The sequence below is a fragment of the Centruroides vittatus genome, unplaced genomic scaffold, assembly GCF_030686945.1.
Source record: "Centruroides vittatus isolate TY-2023 unplaced genomic scaffold, ASM3068694v2 scaffold_1172, whole genome shotgun sequence".
In the NCBI taxonomy this organism is placed as follows: domain Eukaryota; kingdom Metazoa; phylum Arthropoda; class Arachnida; order Scorpiones; family Buthidae; genus Centruroides; species Centruroides vittatus.
In genome coordinates, this window is record NW_027122672.1 from 1,663,016 (window position 1) to 1,682,750 (window position 19,735).

The 19,735-nt window shown below is 31.1% G+C and overlaps 1 protein-coding gene across 2 annotated transcripts in view; it reads left to right on the top strand.

Annotated features, from left to right (window-relative positions):
• The window catches only part of LOC136986768 (uncharacterized), a 90,621-nt gene extending 71,475 nt beyond the window's left edge, over positions 1 to 19,146 (top strand). Inside the window, exons 2-10 of one of the 2 annotated variants that reach the window (XM_067284367.1) lie at positions 6,523 to 6,572; positions 9,159 to 9,237; positions 10,373 to 10,528; positions 11,113 to 11,354; positions 11,896 to 12,017; positions 12,107 to 12,212; positions 12,416 to 12,595; positions 12,667 to 12,789; positions 13,796 to 19,146. In XM_067284367.1, coding sequence (XP_067140468.1) covers positions 9,159 to 9,237; positions 10,373 to 10,528; positions 11,113 to 11,354; positions 11,896 to 12,017; positions 12,107 to 12,212; positions 12,416 to 12,595; positions 12,667 to 12,789; positions 13,796 to 18,703 — 5,916 coding nt within the window. In that variant the 5' untranslated portion in view covers positions 6,523 to 6,572 and the 3' untranslated portion in view covers positions 18,704 to 19,146. Of the gene's footprint in view, positions 1 to 6,311; positions 6,573 to 9,158; positions 9,238 to 10,372; positions 10,529 to 11,112; positions 11,355 to 11,895; positions 12,018 to 12,106; positions 12,213 to 12,415; positions 12,596 to 12,666; positions 12,790 to 13,795 lie in introns of those variants that run through there. The other variant, XM_067284366.1, reaches the window with a different exon arrangement.
• Positions 19,147 to 19,735: the final 589 nt, after the last annotated feature.

Sequence of the window (19,735 nt, forward strand, 5' to 3'; positions counted from 1 at the left end):
TTACTAGAAGATCATGTTAAAAAGTAGTAGAATCGAATTACTATTTAATCTAATCAATGATTATTTTTAGATATAATTTAAATTTATCTTTACATCTTTATAGAATTGATAAGGACGTGCTCCTATCGAGTTTACAAAAATACTTTTAATTGTACTTCATAAATATATTCGAAGATAACACTTATGAAAACATCGAAATACTTCTTAAATAAATCGATTTATAAATATCCTATTTAATATTATTGTTTAGTATAAATAAAATTTTATAATACAGAAAAAAAAATTAAATCTGGATTAAACAATATAAACTTAAATCGGGTTATATCAGCTTTCGATCTTAACTTATAAAAAGTTTATTAGGACAACTTATTATTTATGAAATTAACTTTGTTAACAAAGCAATCCAATGGGCACTAAAAGGACCTTTTCTTTTTTCTATATTCGTCGTGGGTTGGGACAGCCCTATAAGGGGGATGAGGGATGAAGCCTGACATATGTGAATGCCAATATAAGATGTGGCATTCACATATTTCTGATACGCGGTATATGGCTCTTATGGTGACAAGGTTTGGCTACCCTTATATAGTATTTAATAAACAATATAAAGTATTTGTTTAAAAAACAAGGAAAACACTGAAACGAGCAATATTTAACAAAATATTTTAAGGTTTCCATAAATATAAGACAGAATGCTTCTGGTTTATTGGTTCAGTCGATCAGACCCTATTACAGAGACCGACTGAATGAAACCTGATTAGGCCTAATTTCAGGAAAGGCCCAACGTATACCGCTAGATTTAACTGTGTTCCTGTGTGTGAGAAGCACATATCAAGAAGATTCTAAATTACTTACACGTTCTTTTTTTTTTAGATTTTACATTAAATTTTTTATAACTCAATTCTAGTACAGAAAGATGTAGAATGAGATCAAAACAATTTTTTTTTTAAATTTAGATGTAATCTTAGATAAATTAGTATATATAGAACATATAAGTTAACAGCGAAAGTGATTTATATCTTATTACTTAAAAAGTAAATGATAATAATAAGAACCCGTCATTCGTGTTTAATAGTAAAAGAAGCTTTTGTAAGGTAGAGAATGATACCTGAATCATCATTCAATTTATAAATCTACAATAACAATAAGCGGAATATCAAAGTAGCATATAGGTCAACGCCATATTTAGAAAGTTGAACAATGTAAACAATTTTCTTAATGTATATATATATATATATATATATTATATAAATGCTATAATAATGTAACAAAAGAGATTCAATTATTATTATTATTGTTATAACATTTTAATGTGGAAAATAACAATAATAATAATAATGTCCTGAATTTTACTTAAAAATTTCGTTTTTAAGTAGAACCGGTCGTTAATTAAATTTCAAATTATTTATTCTACATCTTAAAATAAATCTCGATAGAATTCTCCTTTTTTTAATATAAAGATTTAAACTGTATAAAAAATAAATGGTTTATTAAACAGGATAATTCTTAAGTCGTTTAAATAACTTGATAAATTGCTCTCGACATTAGACAAGATTTTAAATAATAATACTTTAATTATTAATGGTAATTAAGTCACGAAGTGTCACGTTCTTCGTGACTTAGATAATGGATAAAATCGCCAAACACTGGTAGTTAGTCGCGGGTTCGCACCCCATGGATAACACCTACATAGGGGTTAGTTTCCTTCCTTGACAGATCGCTCGTGTGCATCCCATCAAACTAATCTTCACGACATTTTCCACTTGAAAATTATTTACTCGCTTAATTTTTTATTGTTATTATTATTATTGCGCATGATTTATTTAAAACTGAAGTGTTGTTTAAGTCATGAAGAAGTTATTCTTGTGACTTAAACAACTCAACTTCACCAGCTAAAGATCAAGTTAATAAATTTTTCTTGCCATTAAAAATGATTTAAATAATAATTACGGCATGGTTAAACAATTCTATTTAATTTTATTAACGAATAATTACAACAATAAAGTCACAAAATACGTAATATAATTTTTTATAACCAGTTATAACATTGCCCGAGAGTTAGAGGTGGAAACACCAATTTTAACATTGATAATTTATATTTTTAGTAACTATTCTTGTGCAATGTTTCCTATTTTGTTTCAAAATAATTGTTATTCATTATATTTTAGCCAACAACCAGCCAAAAATAATATTTTCCGGTCAAATTTTTAGCAACTATTAAATAAAAACTCGTTCGATGTTGTTATTCAACCCTGGGAATTACCCGAATATTCGGTAGCCTAATTCGATTTTAATTAGTTTAGTTTTAATTAATTTATTAAATATAATATTTAATTAATTAAATTTTTATAAATTCAAAGAATATTTGAATATTTTTTGTGCTTCAAATTCTTTACGCTTATTTTTAGATATGACAGATTTTTTAAAGTTATTCATACAATAAGGTATTTACATTTAAAAACCTGTTATGTAATACGCTATTGACATGTTAATATTATGACTTTTTTAAAGTTATTTATTAATTACTACACCTAATTTTAATCAAGCGACACAGTTATTGATTATTCTTTATTCTCTATTGTATTGAAAGAATATGATTCACTTCGTAAATATTAATTGAGAAAGTATTCATCGATAGAGAAAAACGTATTCTGCACGATGTTAAATGTATTTATGCAATTATTGTCGTTATAAAAAGTATTATCCTTTGATTGTAAACCCGTATTGATTTCGGTTATCAGTATAGCAATGGTCAATAGAGACATTTGGCTAGGTTCCCCTCCACTGTCTGTATCGTTTACGGATGTTTAGAGGTTGTAGAAGGGTCATTTGTCCCGGTTCCTCCACTGTTTCTGTCGTTAGCGAATGTCTAGAGGTTAGAGAAGGGTCAGAAGGACCACTCTACCCGGTTCTCTTTCATTATCGTTATTAAATAGTTAAAGGAACTGGAGGATCATCAAGAGCCGCTCTGGTATCTTCTCCGGATACAGAACTTGGACGGAGAAGGCCCTAAATTTAATCTTTTATCTGAAAAAAACTCGATATAAAAATGATGTAGATTAAAGTTTCCTTTGTTTAATTGATTTTATTTACATATTTTTGTGGTTTTGGAGAGAGGTGAAGACCCACGTTTGCAAATGGCCCTGTTTTATTTACTCCCCTCAGTCTCTAATGATATTAATTTTAGAAAATTAGATTTTGAGGTTTTATTTAATTGCATCTTACAATTGTTTTTTAATAAAAAAAAACTACAAATTATATTTCTCATTTCTTAATTTTCCTTCTTAACTGACATTTACGGAAGTTAAATTTGATAATTTTCTGACAGTATGAAAAGAAATTCCGTAAAAGGTGTTTTTGTGCTACATTATATTTAGTGTATGGCCTTTTTAAATCATTTAAAGAAATTCCCCTTTTGTGTATATTTAAAAGAAAAGATTATTAAAATAAAATTAACGAAAAAAAAAATCAACAATTTCGGGACCAAATCCGACAGGAGATAAGTTGAATTGAAAGAGAAATTCGAGAGAACCTTTCCTATCGATAAAAATCGATATAGGCCCTAATTAAAGTAGATAAGTAATCAACGCGATCGATCGTATTTATGCAATATTTATTACAAAAATAAAAATAAAATTAAAATATATAAAATGACTTCCGCCAAGTAATAACTTCCGTCATTGCAAGGTGTTATTTATAGGAATTTTTTGTGCTCCAAGACCTAGTAACATTAGCTAAAATATATTGAAAAAATACGATCCCGTTATATCGGAATATCTATAAATATTTATAAAGTTCTAGTTTCGACCTAATCTTAATTTTTTTATTTAGGAAACTTCGCCAAAAGTTTCTGGTTTTAGCCGCAATAGAAAGAGAAAGTGGACTTGACCCACCTGGATAATGGGGTGAACGACACTACAAATAAACGGATATGATTTTTAGTTAACCAACCCCCGCGGCTAGGGTGTTACTATATCGAGTAATGTTAACTTCCTGTGTTCCGTTTTAAGGAGGTTGTTTGATTAAAACTGATCGAATGATCACTCGAGGGGGATAAACGTACTTGCCACCGAACAGTTCGCGTTTTATCGGTTTAAAGTGAAAGAGAATCGGATGATCTCTTGGGAATTCACCATTGTATAGATCGAATGACATTACAGGTAAATCAAATTCCTTTATTGCTATCATCTTTGCATTCATTTGCATATCGATAATTATTTTTTTTCATTTTTTAAAAAATTTCTTTTCTAAGAGAGACCTTACACGTTACATTTGGGATGGTAGATTTTAATTTGTCGATTTTTCAGCATTAATTAATTCGTATAAATTAATACGTGCGTTAAAAATGTATATAAATCCAGTTTATTTGCTCTCCTACAGATTTTTCAAGGATAAGTTAAATAATTGCAGTTTCTTATTTAATGCTACATTTTAGAAAAAGAAAATCTCATTATAAAACTTCCATTCTGATGAATTTAAGGGCCAAAGCGTAATGATAAAATCGAAAATTTATAATCTCTTAAGGAATTTTTTTTTTTAGTGTCTTTTATATTCTTTTTACATAGAATGGATTGGTATTTTAGCCTTAAAAATTAAAACAAAAGCATTTTTATAATATTCCTTATTATAAAAGTGATAGTTACACTGGTAGTCGTGGGTTCGCAGGCTGACCACGTGGAGTTTTCCGGGTTTTCTTTACGTTTATAACTCTATAACTAGGGGTCTGTTTCCCCAGAAAGTCCTATTCCCTTCGTCAGGTAGCTCACAAGTATACAAATAAACCTATTAAACAATCCCTATTATAAAATCAAATCACGCCTGTGTAATTTATAAAGGAAAGTTCGAGTACAAATTATACTTTTTTTTTAAAACAAAAACAATCAAAATTAAAAACAAAGTAACTTTATTATGAAATAAAATCAAGATTATTTGCTAGCGGTGACGACAATTAGTGTAAATTTACCCTCCAGCAATCGGACATTTCTCATAATTATTTATATAAATGTGATTTAAAAATGGTTATTTTTAATTAAAAATTTTACGAAAAAACGAAAGATTTAACTAATATTAATTAACTATAAACTGGCTTGATTTGTCCTATATTTTGCTGGACGTAGTTTAGAACTGTGTCAAACTACTGTTGTTTCACGTTTCACCTGGTGCATAAATTATTTCGTTTTTTATTTTAAATTTAAAAATGTATACTACTTCTTTATATATAGAATGGTCTACCAGTGACCGGTAGATAAAACTACCGAAAACATGTAGTTGTCGCGGGTTCGCACCTAATCCAGTGCGGTTTTCCGGGTTTTCTTTACCTGAATAGGGACCAGTCTCCCCATAAACACTTAAATAGGGGCCAGTTTCCTGTAGAAAGCCCTCTTGGGAGTCTTATCCAATCAAACCAAACATAAAATGTTTATTTATTTGGTTAAAATGCTTTATTTTAGTTTAAATTATGAAAAATATATTGAAAAAAAAAGGGCCGTTGGCACAATTTTCAAAAATCTTGTCTGTTTACTTGACTCGTCCAGAAATGATGGTGACGTCAAAAATGATTTCTATCTCCGTCACGAAACGCAAAATGGCAGAGTTTTATAATAATATCTACTGTATTTTGATATTTATTGTTATAGATATAAACTATGCAGAGAGGTGGCGGAAGAGCAATTTGGCATACACTCTATCATAGTCGTAGAACTAGGTGCAAGCGGGCTAGCCCCTAGTTGCACGTATACAGGACTATTACCAGAAGGGATAATAGTATTTTATTATATTTACTCGTAGGTACTATCAAATTTATTTTTCGACCGGATGGCCTACCGCTCTGGGGACCCGGGATCGAATCCGGACGATTAAAAATGTTCTCGATCGTTTCACATTATAACTGGAAAATGATTCGATATTAATAATTATGTTGGCAAATCCGTGCTATTTAAAAGTTTCCCTAATCAATTTAATGAATATTTCGATAAGTATAATAAACACTAAAATGGCGCGATTAAGCATAAATATAATAAACTTTTTAAAAATATTTTTTAAAAGGAAAATTTATTTGAACAATTAATAAAATAAAATGCAAAAAAATTATTAAAATATAATTTATGTTATTTATAAAAGTATCGAGTCACGAGAACATATAAATATTACGACGCCGAGTTCAGATGGCGCGAGACATTTCGACAATAATTCGAAGCGTGTCGCATGACTCGAATGATTATAAAATATTAATCAAATAATTTAAAATATTAATATGCGAAAATTTAAACGTTTTGACCCCAAATAAACAAATCGTCTGCTTTTTGTCATATCGTCTGCTAAGTTAGTGACGTCATCAATCTCGTAGTCATAAACGCGACCGGGATCCATTTCGAATTTTATAAATGGCTTCTTCTTCTTATAAAAAATCCGTTAGAATCGCTGCCAATGAGAAACGAGAATCGAGTCACGATATTAAGAAATTCCCTTCTGGCCACCCACATTTATTATTTATAAATATATACATGCGTTATATGAAAGTGTAAGAAAGACCTTCACTTTATGTCTTGTTTTTTCCCTAACTTCCTTCAGCAAAGGTAAGTTCATGTTTATTGCTTAATATAAAAAATTACAAATATTAATTGCTTTATGAATCATTTTATGGATCTTAACTGAATTAGCAGCTCATAAATTGATACAATTTATGGGCTCTTAATGTGTCAATGGTGTATTATATAAAGGAGCAATTAATAATTGTTTTCCATAAACCACCACACAACAAATTACCATTACACTTTGGAAATTTTATTCAGTCCTTTATAGGATTGAATAGATTTTATTCTTTTTTAAAACTTTTTCTGTTCTATGGGCACTAAGAGGGCCATTTTTAGTAAGCCCATTATGGATTAGGCCAGGCCCACAATGGGGAGGGGATCAAATATTCTTTTATTTAAATGAAAGAATAAATCCGGCATTTCGCGCTCCTTCCCCCACTGTCAAGCTTCTCCAATGTGGGCCTGGTCGAACCCGTAATTGACTTATTAAGAGAGCCTTTTATAGTAAGTACTGTATATTATAGGTTCGGCCAGGCCCACAGTGGGGCGACTTTATTCAACCCTGTAAAGGATTGAATAAAGTTTCATTTCCTGAATAAGAATTCTGTAAATTTTACAGGGAATAAAATGTACAGAATCCTTATTCTTCCTTACATAAAGAATATTTTTATAAAGATGTAACAAGGAAAGAATCCTGTAAAGAATTAAGATTTCCAAGTTTTATAATGGTTTATTTATTTTAAAAAACTATTATTATTTGTTTATTTTGAAATTTGCATTAAATCGAGTGTGGCGCTAGACCGAGAAACCACGATGAGAATTATATATTAGTAATTATGTCTACACGCGTATTTGAGAATTTCAAAGTCAACGATTTCTGATAATGTCATTTGTAATGAAAAAAAAGAATACATTTAGTAATTTACAGATACCAAAGGTTTCTCTATTTAACACTGTATTTATGGGAATGATTCATTTGCTAGTATTTATTGCGCTGAACCAGAGTGGCGCTATATCGAGATGTGATTGTATTTATATTATATATAGTTACATGGTAGTAAATTATTGTTATAAAATTATAAAAATAAACTTTTATTCGTAGAGTTATTAAAATTTTAGCTATATTAACGTCTTTCCGGATGAGTAATAAAATTTTAATTTTTTAAAGTTGCAAATTTGCACTAAAAAAAAGACAGACATAATTATCTATACTTTGTATGTGACGTTATGTTATTTATAATTAATAATTATTGAAGTTATAAGATTTTTGATGATATCTCATAATTTTCAAAGGCTATTGTTTACTAAATATGATATATATATATATATATTTATTTATTTATCTTGTTTTCATTTTCGTAAACATTTTTGCAAACTTAAATCCTTCTGTTCGGTTTCCTCTCTTCTCTTTTATTACTCTGCGGAGAAGGCTTTTTTGCACCTCATTTGATAATGTTTATCTCTTTCTTTTGGCAGACTTTATTATCTGGACTTCTCCTTTTTGAGGAAAGGTGACGTTTGTCATTTTCCTCTAAGAATTTTCTAACCTTTTATTATTATTTTTTTTTTTAAGAGACTAGATTCCTAAAGTAATTCTCTGTAAGATGGTACAATGAACCATTTTTTAGGTCGAGGGGCACAAAGCTTTTTTACTAATAGTTCATTTTACAATCTGTAGTTTCGTGTTTGTTCATATAGGTCATGTCTAGTGTTTGAATCTGATGCGCTTGTTTTTCTGTTTCGTCAGTGATCAACTACTTGCGACATTATTTATTTAACGCTGTTTACTTTTCAACGCAAGTGGGGCGGTAGTAAAGACTAGAAAGCGTTAGTTTGGGTAACATCGCCCCTTCTTGTTCCATGTGTACCATGTGAAACAGGTATTAATTAATTCTGGTGTGACTTATCAGTTTCTTACTGTGATATGATATTTTTATTTGATGAATGGATTCATAGTGTATTATATCAAGCATTGTCACATATGCACCGCTCAAGAATACCTTACTAAGGAGTTTAAACAGATAGTCAAGTTCCAGCAGGTATAGCAAAACCAGAAAAAAGGAATTAAGAGATCAAGATGTCATGACTCAGAAATAAAGACACTAAGCCGAGTAGCCAGTGCAACAAACGAAATAACTATGTTTGCGGTTATCACCTGTAAGGGTTGTGAATATAAATAAATAAAATTTTCTCTATGAATTATTTCAATAGATTAAATAAACATATGTTAATATTATGGAGTTCATTTAAAATTTTAACAATTTTGTACCATTTAATAATTTTAAAAATTAACAAACAGGTTTCTTGATTATAAATACTTGAGTGAAAAAAAAAATGTTAAAAGTAAATTATGTGAAGGTACAAACAATAATTGCTATTTATTTACTTGGTCAAATTTACATGGTGCCAAAAATGTAAGAATTTTCATGGTACCTGACACGGGTCAAATAAAATAAGAATAATAAATCGTTACTATCAAAACAGCGATGAATGGATCAAATTATTGATTTTTTCCTCACACGAAAACGATATACTTGTTAATTTAAAATATTTTTAAAAATATAGATATTTTAAAAGTTAAATTTTTGGATTTTTTTCTTTAATTTTAATTAAAATAATTTTGTGCAGATGTCCATGATCTCTCACGTCACGTTAGCTGTGGCGTTACTCTACGTGACGGTGAGTTCAGTATCCGCTTCTGATACAAGTGAGTATAAAATCATATTCTAAGAACGAATTTAAAATTTCAAATATTAATTATTATTTTAAAGAGAAAATAACTTGATTTATTTGTGTAAGATAGATTACTTTCAAGAAATGTAGGGTGACTCGAAAGTCGGTTAACTATCGTATAAACTAAATTGTAATTAATTAGCTAAATTAATTAAAAACAATTAATTTAAACCAATTTTGTAAAAGAACACAGGTTCTAAACTCAGTTTGTCACTCATATTTACAAGTATACCGGAACGTAACAAATAAAACAACGGCTTTTGGTCATCCTATACATAAAGTAAATGATAATTATTAATAATAATTATATAATTCATTATTTGAAATATTTTATAGATGAATATAAACTTGAGATTACAGTTTTTGATCTAATTTAAAAATATCGTAATTAATTAAATGGTAATCAAGTTAATTCTTAAAATTTAATTTTTGAAAATCAAAATAAAATGTTTTTTCAAGAATGTATAATTCAAAATTATTTACAGGAAATAAAATATTTGTACCCGCGAGCTTTTCAAGAATTTAATATCCAGTCGATTTAATATATGAATGAATGGTAAAAGAATTAAATAGGATATATACAGATGTTTTTGTGGTTTATAGTAAATATTCTGGCAAAATTCCAAGATTAAGAGCCCGATAACACTGAAATATTTATGTAATATCTTAAAAAATAATTTGTAATACTAGTATAATTTCTATGGATATGCAGTTTCGTCTTGTAACTGGAATAGAGAGAAGTTTTAAGCATTCATTTCAAATACAGTATTTAAAAAAACGTGAATGCGTTTTGATCGTTGCTGTTATCCATAAAAAAAATTATTATTATATATATAAATGAATGAAAATTAATTCACATATGTATGAATCAATTTTCATTTATTCTGAATTAAAATAATTTCTCCAACTATTTTAATAACCATTTTTAACAATTTTTCCAGTCAAGGTAACATTTCCTTTCGAAATTATTTACTAATCAATCATAAAAGATGGATAGTGAAATTATTTCAAATTATGATAAATGATAAACTGTAAATTTTTTTATCGTTAAACTTTTATACATTCAAATTCTAGGAAATTATTAAATATTTTCAAAATTTGATTTTTAGGTCTTTGTGATTCCAATAAATTTCCCAAAAAGAGATTAGTGTGCGTATATAGAGAAGATAACTCGTTGACAAAACTAGATCCATGTCTTTGTAATTATATTTTATACGAAGCCGTCGACTTAAATGGAACGTACGAACTTATCGACCCTAAAAACGGTAAGTTTGATGTAATTTAATGTAAGTTTGATGTAATAACGATTTTTATATTATTACATTTCATTAAAAATGTAATAATGTGAAAAACGAACAAATAAGGAAAGCAAAGTAAGAAAAAGAATGACTCACTGCTTTACAAATCATAACAGATAAATTTTGTCTGTCACTTTAAATGATTATTCGTGTCGACATTACAAAGAAGAAACCGATGACAACATCATAACCTTTAAGTCACAAGGTCAAAGTTGATGACCCGAAATGTCTCTTCCAAGGAGCTGTCTGCATCCTACTTTCTTATCCTGAACCGGTTTAAGCTGTCTGTAGGCGGATGATCCAACTAAAAAAACATTTATATATTTTATTTTAAAAAAAATACATATACAGTACAAACTAAAATAGTAATAAAAAAGATTTTAGAGAATAAATTTTGATACATATATACTTATTATAAGTTTAAATAAGTATTTGATTGGTCTTATTATGTGGCATAAATTTTTAAATTTTCGTACTTAATACCTGCAATAATGGAAATAAAAAGTCTTTAGAAAATATATTTAATAAAATAAATATCAATTTTCGAATAGGTTTTCAATCATTAACTGATTTGAAGAAAATAAATCCGTCCTTACAAATTATCATAACTTTAAGAAGATTAGATTTAATATCTCAGATAAATGATTCCGACATAAAACTGCTGGCAGAAGAAATTAGAAATTATCTCCATCGACACGATTTGAATGGGATTAATTTAGAATGGAAATATACAGCAACAAGTGAAGAAGATTCGTTGGAGGAAATCAGTCATAAATTCACAAATATTGTACAGGTAAGTTAAGAGATAATTAATTTAGACGTATGCTTTAAATTAAAAATGCTTCACAAACAATACTTTAATGAATATATTATAAAACTTTACGATTCTCCATCGCCGGCGGTCACAACTGTCCTTGATTATTCTTTATGTTTGAGAAAATAGTAAATATATTGCAAGTCATTAAGGGCATCAAAATTATTATTTGTGAAATTTAAAAAAATATATAATTAAAGATAAACACATATTTTTAAATTTCACCCCTTTCATATTTTCATTTTTTTATTATTATTTATTTTTAAGTTAAATTTTCCTAATAAGTGTCGATTAATAGATTGATGCCACCTCAAGAAATTCAATGTAAAAATATTTTCGTGGAAATACAGTAGCATTTATAGAAATCAGAATTGTGACATCGTAAATGTATATTCCATTATTTATTTTAACGTAATTTTAAAAAGTTAAACCGTTTCGTAAGCTTAAAAGTTTGTTATCGTGCTCAATTGCAGTCTAAATTAATATATTCTTATTTTTTAATAATTATTTTTCGTTTTAGCAATTAAATGATACTTTAAGAAACACATCAATCATCGGAGGGAATTATCCAATAATTACAGTAACTATTAGCAATTACCCTCACATACTTGAAAGAGGATACGAATTTCACAATTTATCCAAGTTCGTATTAATTAAATGGTTTAATTATAAAGTTAAATGAATCAGTATTTTAATTAATTTGTAAATTATATATTAATTCCTTTCAATAGATTCGTAAATTTTTTTAATCTGCCAGCGTTTCGATTTGATCATCATCCAGATAACGTCGTTAGGCATCTTAGCAGACTCCATGGAGTCGACGACATGGAGAATGTTGTACGTAAAATTTTTTAAACGCAAGTTAATATTTAAAAGTCTGTTTCACTAAATATAATTAATGTTTGTGTGATTCTTTTAATTGATTAATTCTTTTCGTTTTGTTGAAATTATTTATGGAGAAAAGATAAACAGATAAAAATCACTTGATTGAGATTCTAATTTATAAATTAATGATTGTAACTTCGTTTTCATTCTCGCAGGATTCAAGCGTTGATTTACTTCTCAGTTTGGATGTTCCTAAAGAAAAACTGAACGTCGGATTTCCTACTTTTGCAAAAGCTTACGTTTTAAAAAATGAAAGTCTTACAGTTCCTGGATCACCAGCTACTGCTATTGGAAATGATACACAACCAGCTACTTGGATTTTAACTCATTCTCAAGTATGTATCTCAATTTCTGTCAGTTTATTTTTAAATTATATAAGGAATTTGACGAAATAATTCGATTTTAGTGGTGTTCTCTGTCAAAAGAGGGAAACTGGACATTCGAGAGAGAGAGGGATCAAACAGCTCCTTATGGATACAATGGACCTCTCTGGGTCGGATTTGACGATGAAATTAGCTTAAAACTAAAGGTTGGTTCGAAGATATTTATTTTATTTATTGACGTAATATTTATTTTATTAAAAATTAACGTAAAAATTTAATTTTGATTTTAAAATAATATCGAAAATTACAACCTAAACAAACTATCTTATGAAATAATTAGAAAATTTTGATGAAAAGAAACGTTTTAAAATAAACAATCTTTCTTATTGGTAATGTTGAGTAAAGTAATGTGTTAGCTAAACCTTGTTCTAAACGTTTTAGTTAGTGGATCACTAACAACCAGTACCTTCGAGAGCTTACATAGACCTCCTTTGCTTTTTTTTTTTTTTTTTTTCTTTTTAACAAACAGAATACGTAGATGGTTTCTTTACTAATAAAAAAACAGTTTTAAAGTCTTTATTTTTATTATTAAAAATAACATTAATTTATAGAGTAGGAATCACTATATCACTATACGCCCGAGTTTTCTCCAAGCACAGGAAAAAATTTCCAGCTCCTCTACTCTCGATGGTGCTGCTACGACACCTAATTAATGAACACTATATATTATCCTAATTTCTAATTCTAAAACAAAACTATAAGAAATTTGACCTTAAATTAGGAAGACAGAAAACATTTTTCAACTCTTTCTAAAGTAATTTGACGAAGAATGACAAAAAATTAAATAATTATGGTACAGTTTTTCATTTGTAATAACAAAATATATTTTTCTATTTTATATTTTTAATACGTACTCTATCTGATGCAGCTGCTTTCACAAAGTCTCATTTAAAACAAAATTGAAAGCTAAGTATATTATAATAAAATAATTTTGTTTTTAAATTCTTTGAAAAACACGTTTCACTTGTAAAAATAAATAGCGTGACTCGATCTCATCAAAAAATTCAGATAATAATCATCGTAGAGTGAAAAAGGAATAAGGCACATCTGTATACCCGTGAAGTACAGTACCTTATAGAAAATTACAAAATTAAATGTTAGTGATTAGCGAGCTTAATTGAGTATTACATTATTTTTAATTTGTATTTTTAGGCAAGATATGTATTGTTGAGAGATTTAGGAGGCGTTACTGTGTGGTCTATTAATGATGACGACGTGAAAAATGTTTGCGGAGATGGGAATTTTCCACTCATAAAGAGCGTCAGAGACATTTTAGTCAATTTTAACGAAAACGTAAACAAAATTGATGCAAACGACGAGGAGACTTCGGAGTCGCAAAATGTGGAAGTTGTAAAGAGAAGCAGCATCGTGAAGAGAGCGGGAGAGATTGGACCCGAAAATAAATTTCTCTGTCATCGTAGAGGATACTTTCGACATCCGGAAGATTGTTCCCTATTTTATCGTTGCGTTAAACCTCGACTTCTTCGCGATAGAGCTTATATCTTAGTTTACGATTGTCCTCGAGGACTAGTCTACGATGAAAGATATGAGATTTGCAACTGGCCATCTTGGAGTCCTCCCTGCGATGGATCGGGAGAAGTATTCCCAGTTCCAAGAAAACGTTTCAATTGCCCCGGAGTCGGCTATTTTCAAGATCCAGAAAATTGTAGATGGTTTTATTATTGTTCTGTTTTTGGTAATGGTATTCCTCGAGCCTACGAGTTCAGATGTCCATTTCCTTTATTGGGTTTCGATGAAGAAAAACGAATGTGTAATTGGAGATGGCAAGTACCCGGTTGTCAAATGGATGACCGTTATAGGTCGAGACAGGGCCGTCAGAGGCGCCCGTCTTCCACCGCAGCCACTGAAAATACTCAAACTCTAACTTCACCAGGATCTTCTATAGGCCCTATTGGGCCTTTAGGTCCTATCGGTCCCGTTTTAGGGTCCACAACATTTGACTTCCCTCGTCGTCCATTCGATTTCACTCGTCGCCCATTCGATTTCACTCGTCGCCCATTTGATTTCACTCGCCGTCCATTTGATTTATCTCGTCGCCCCCTTGATTTTCTTTCACGACGTCGACGTCCGTTCGGGGTGAGTCGATTCTATCCACAGAGACCGACACTTTTATCCGTAACAACTTACGACGCAGACAATCTTCCTAGACTTACTTACAATTTTAACCATCGTCCGGCAAGTAGATACAGTCATCCTTCCATCGGTAAACAGACTGTAACTCTTCCTCTAGATAAAAACGTCGACAGTGACAAAGATAACGATAAAGATGACGAAGATTTCGGAGATGAAGATGAAGTTTCAGAAACAAAAGATAGTAACGATGATTTAGATGAGGATAAGGAAAGCACTAAACCTCTCCCAGCCTCCGCTCCTGTTAGAAAAGAAGAAGTGAAATCTAACTATGATGAAAAACCTCAAGAAGAAAATGTGCATGAAGACCCACCCCCGCCTCAAGATCATCATCCGAGATATGTAAGTCAGCAAAACCCAAATGATTATAGCAGATTAACTTACAGTTACCCAACTGGACAGTATCAGGCACCAGTGAGTGATCGACCCGGTTTGATGATTACAGTAAAACGGCCAACACCCGTGGTTACACCTCAGTATTATTATCCTAATGATTTACCTTATAACGGATTTACTTCACGTTCTGGCCCTAGAGATTTTACCATTAAATTTGAATTACTTCCTAGAAACAACCATCTAAATGATTTTTCTCTCTTTGGACGTAGAAGTGGTATAACACCACCCGTTCAAAATACTGGATCTTCTCCATTCATACGTATCGATTTCCCTCCTTTGCAACAAGGACTGCTACGAAGATCGTCTGCAGATCCAAAAGATACGATTGATAAAGAGTCATACACTAAGGCTTCTATCGATGACAAAGATATAAAATACAGCAGAGCTTTTTCTCTGACCGAAGAAAAATCAAATAAAACATCTGAAAAAAGTTTAATTTACGTCACTCCTAACGGTTTTACCAATGTAAGGCCTTCTGGATCTTATCCATTTGTAGAATTACCTCTAAATCCTAAACTTCCAGGAAAAAAGAAAGATTTAACTGAACAACCTGTTAATGAATATACGGAAAATAAAGATGATGCGAATTGGAAAATTATTCCAACTTTGCAACATTTAATGGAGACTTTGAGTGGTTTTGTGACTAAAAAAACTCCAGAAACGCCAGTTGCTGATAGGAGGTTTGATAGATTTGGGTTCGGAGCTCGTATCCGTGGAGGAGGAGGCGGAGGAGGAGGAGGAAGAAGATCCAGTCGAGGCAGAACTAGAACCACAACATCTGCTCCTACAACTACAGAAGCAATAGAAGATGAAGATATAACGTCAACCACTGTTACCACGATAGAAAGTACAACCGTAACGACTCAGATTCCAACCACTAGTAGACCTTTAAGAGGAAGAGGAAGAGGTTACGCTTATGAAAGAGGAACACAGAGAGGATTCGTGGATTACAATGATTATACTGATGATCCATATTCAAATTACGATAGAAACTCTCGACGAAAAAGTCAAACTAGAGGAAGAGGGAGAGGAAGAGGAAGAGGACGGACTACTACCCCGTTACCAACGACGACCGAATTACTAGAAACTACTACGATGACAACAGAAATTCCGACGACGACGACGACAACAACAACGACAACTACGACGACAACGCCAACTCCAAGGCAAAGAGGACGCGGAAAAGGAAGAGGAAGAGGAAGGAGTAGAGACAGAGGAAGAATTGACGAACCTACATCTAGTAGGAAACAAACTACTTTAGAAATTACATCAACCGAATCGTTACATATAAATACAGTTATCCCTACTGAAAATACACTTATTTCCACTGAAAATCCAGAAATCACAACATTTTCAAAAGACACAACTCAGACTGTTCCCGTAGAAACTACGGCTAGCGAAAATTTATTCAATATAACTGCCGATGTGGATGAAATAGACACTGAAAATAACCAAACTGAAATCAATTCCACTCTTAGCGAAGTAGAATTGGATAATGAGATATTGAATATTTTAAATAATAATAATTTATTGGAAAACATAACCTCAAATGATTTGCTCGTTAAGAAAATATTAAACGTTTCTAACGATTTATTTAATTATAGTGAACCACTTAATATCACTGACGAATCATTTTACAATTTTACTACTGAACTAATTCTAAATATTACCAGTCAGATTCCTGAATCAAATTTTTCAGCTACTGATAATGTTTTAAACATATCTAATATAATGGACAACAATAGTGTAAAAAATGAAAATGATTCCGTCACTATCATTAATAATAATGAACATGTGGATATTAATAAAAGAGTGGACGAGAAAATAGAAAATGAAAATGATTTGACTATCACTATTGCTCCTAAAACTGATATAATTAATACTACAGAAAAAATCAATAAAGAAACTGTGTTAGAGGAACCAAAAACAGAAGTAAATAAATTAGAAATTACAACGCAGAAAGCTAGTACTACTACCACTACTACGACTACTACAACTACCACTACCCCATCCATCACTACCACTACAACCACCCCCTCCACCACCACCACCACCACCACATCTGCTGCCTCTACTACTACTGAAGGAACGACTACAAAGCCAACAACAAAGAAACCAAAACGAGGATGGGATGACAATTTCACAACTCCTAAATCTGAGTTTGCTAGAAGGACCAGAACAAGAACTAGATCTTCATCACGACAGACAAGAAAACAAGCGCCATTAGCTCGCATTCCTGTCACTACTTCTACTACAACGACCACTACTACTGCTACACCATACAATGTAGATTACGTACAACCTCAAACATCTTCAGCGCCTAGATCTTATCAATATGAACCCGAAGAAGAAGGCGAAGAAGAAGACGAGTACGAGGATGACGGATATAGCTCTACCGATTACGTCACTCCACAAACTAGACAGTTTAGGGGACCTCAAAGTAGTACATACAGAACGACAGACAACTATGGCAATACTCGAGTTCAGCAACCACAAATGACAAATGTTAGAAATCGACCCCAAACTCCGAAGACGTTTTCGGATGAAGATTTAGAAGATATTTCGGATGAAGATTACGTCGATGACGATTACTTAGTTGATGACAAAAAATCTCAAGTTAGGCCCACATTCGTAGACCCAATAGACAGTCAACAATACGTCACTAAAGGTGTCCAAAAACTTAATGGATACGGAAACTTAGGTCAAATCCAATATGGGGTACCTCCCCCTAGAAACAGAAGACCTGGACAACCTGAAATATCTTACGGAATAACAACTTCTCGACCTCAGTATTCGTACGAAGGTCTTCTGACAGGAGAGCATCGCAGTACAGATCCATCTCAACAATTCAGAAAGAGGTTCCACCCTGCATCATCAACCAGAATTTATACGTCTCAACCATACACTACATCTCAGTCCGGTCAGTCAGGAATTTATTATTCGACTCAGCAATTTAGAAGGCGAACAGATGGACAATTTTACGATCCATCCACAACGTTCAGTAGAAGAATGGATGATGTCGAAGAGATTCAAGATGATTTATCGAATTCTAACATAAATCGAGAAGGGAAGGATTTGAAATTGCCATTCAATCAGGAAGAAACACCAGAAAAAGGATTAACTCCCGATGTGAATAAAGTGGCTGCAAGAGATCCTAAAAATATCGAATTTCCAACTGCTTCTACCGTTTTTAAATACATACCTAAACTAACACCCCCGCCAGATAAAAGGCCGGAAGAGAAGACCAATCTTCCTTTCGTAGTGACGTCAAAAACAAACGACACAGGTAACGAAATACCAGAAATCGCTTGCACGAGGCCGGGACTTTTCTATCATCCGGACGATTGTAACAAATTTTACGAATGCTATTGGGATAAATGGATAAAAAAATTCACCCTTCACATGTTTGAGTGCCCCATTAAATTAGCATTCGATGACAGGATATACGGATGTAATTCTATCGCTCTAGGCCCTTGTGAAAAGAACAAACAACCCAAACAACCTTCTACTTGATGTTCCCTAAAAAACACATCCTTAAGATAAATGACGCGATCCGATGTATGTACATAATGGACATTAAACGAAGTGGATGGCATTGAAGCGAAGGTGAGGATGTAGAATCATACGAAGATTACTGTGATTTGAAGCAACGACCATTAATCTAAACATTTCCAAATTAATTTTTAATTGGGTACATAGATGTTACCTTACAAAAAAAATATTTAAAGAATTTATTATTTTATATATATATAAATATTAGTCTAGTTATTCAGTTTCACATAAATTAAATAGTTTATAACTCTCTCCAACGAACTGAAAAGTTTCGTTAGTAAACCGTTTTCGATGATTTCTGTTGAACAGAATTAATTCTCTGTAAAAAAATATATTGAATTTACTATGTATATTGTTCGTTTTCTGTGTTATAATAAATAAAATTTGTTTTTATAAACCGAAAATATGTTTGAAAATCCCGAATGGATTATGACGTTTCCTGGATGCTATAATGTAACAACAGGTTACTTTTCCGGCTGTTATAACATAATAGTATGACGCTTGACCTTCCGGATTTTTGAAATCACGTTTTGACATTCCCTGAACCCCAAAAAGTAAAAAAAAAAGGATGTGTGTGTCGGCGTTAATTTCGTTTAACATCTCGTGACGGAATAAAGATTAAGAAACGAAATTTGGCATGGTAACGTGTATATAAAGGGGCATTGATGCTATTAAATTTTGGTGGTTAAAGGTCGGGGGGGTGTATCTCGATATGACACACGACCTCGTTAATCGAAAATTTTACTCGTTATTGATATTTACAATTTTTTAAAAAATCATCTCAAACCCAAAATTGTCTTTTGTCTTTTTATAATAATTAATAATATAAAAGTTATTTTTTATATAAATTCTCGTAACAGATGGCGCTACACACAATTTTAACTTTGTGCGTGTCTTAGTGTTTCTTAAACAAAAATATTTTTTCGCCGGTAAAGTTAATTGCTTAAAATTATAATTTGTTCTTCAATTCATTCGGATTATTTGAAGCATATT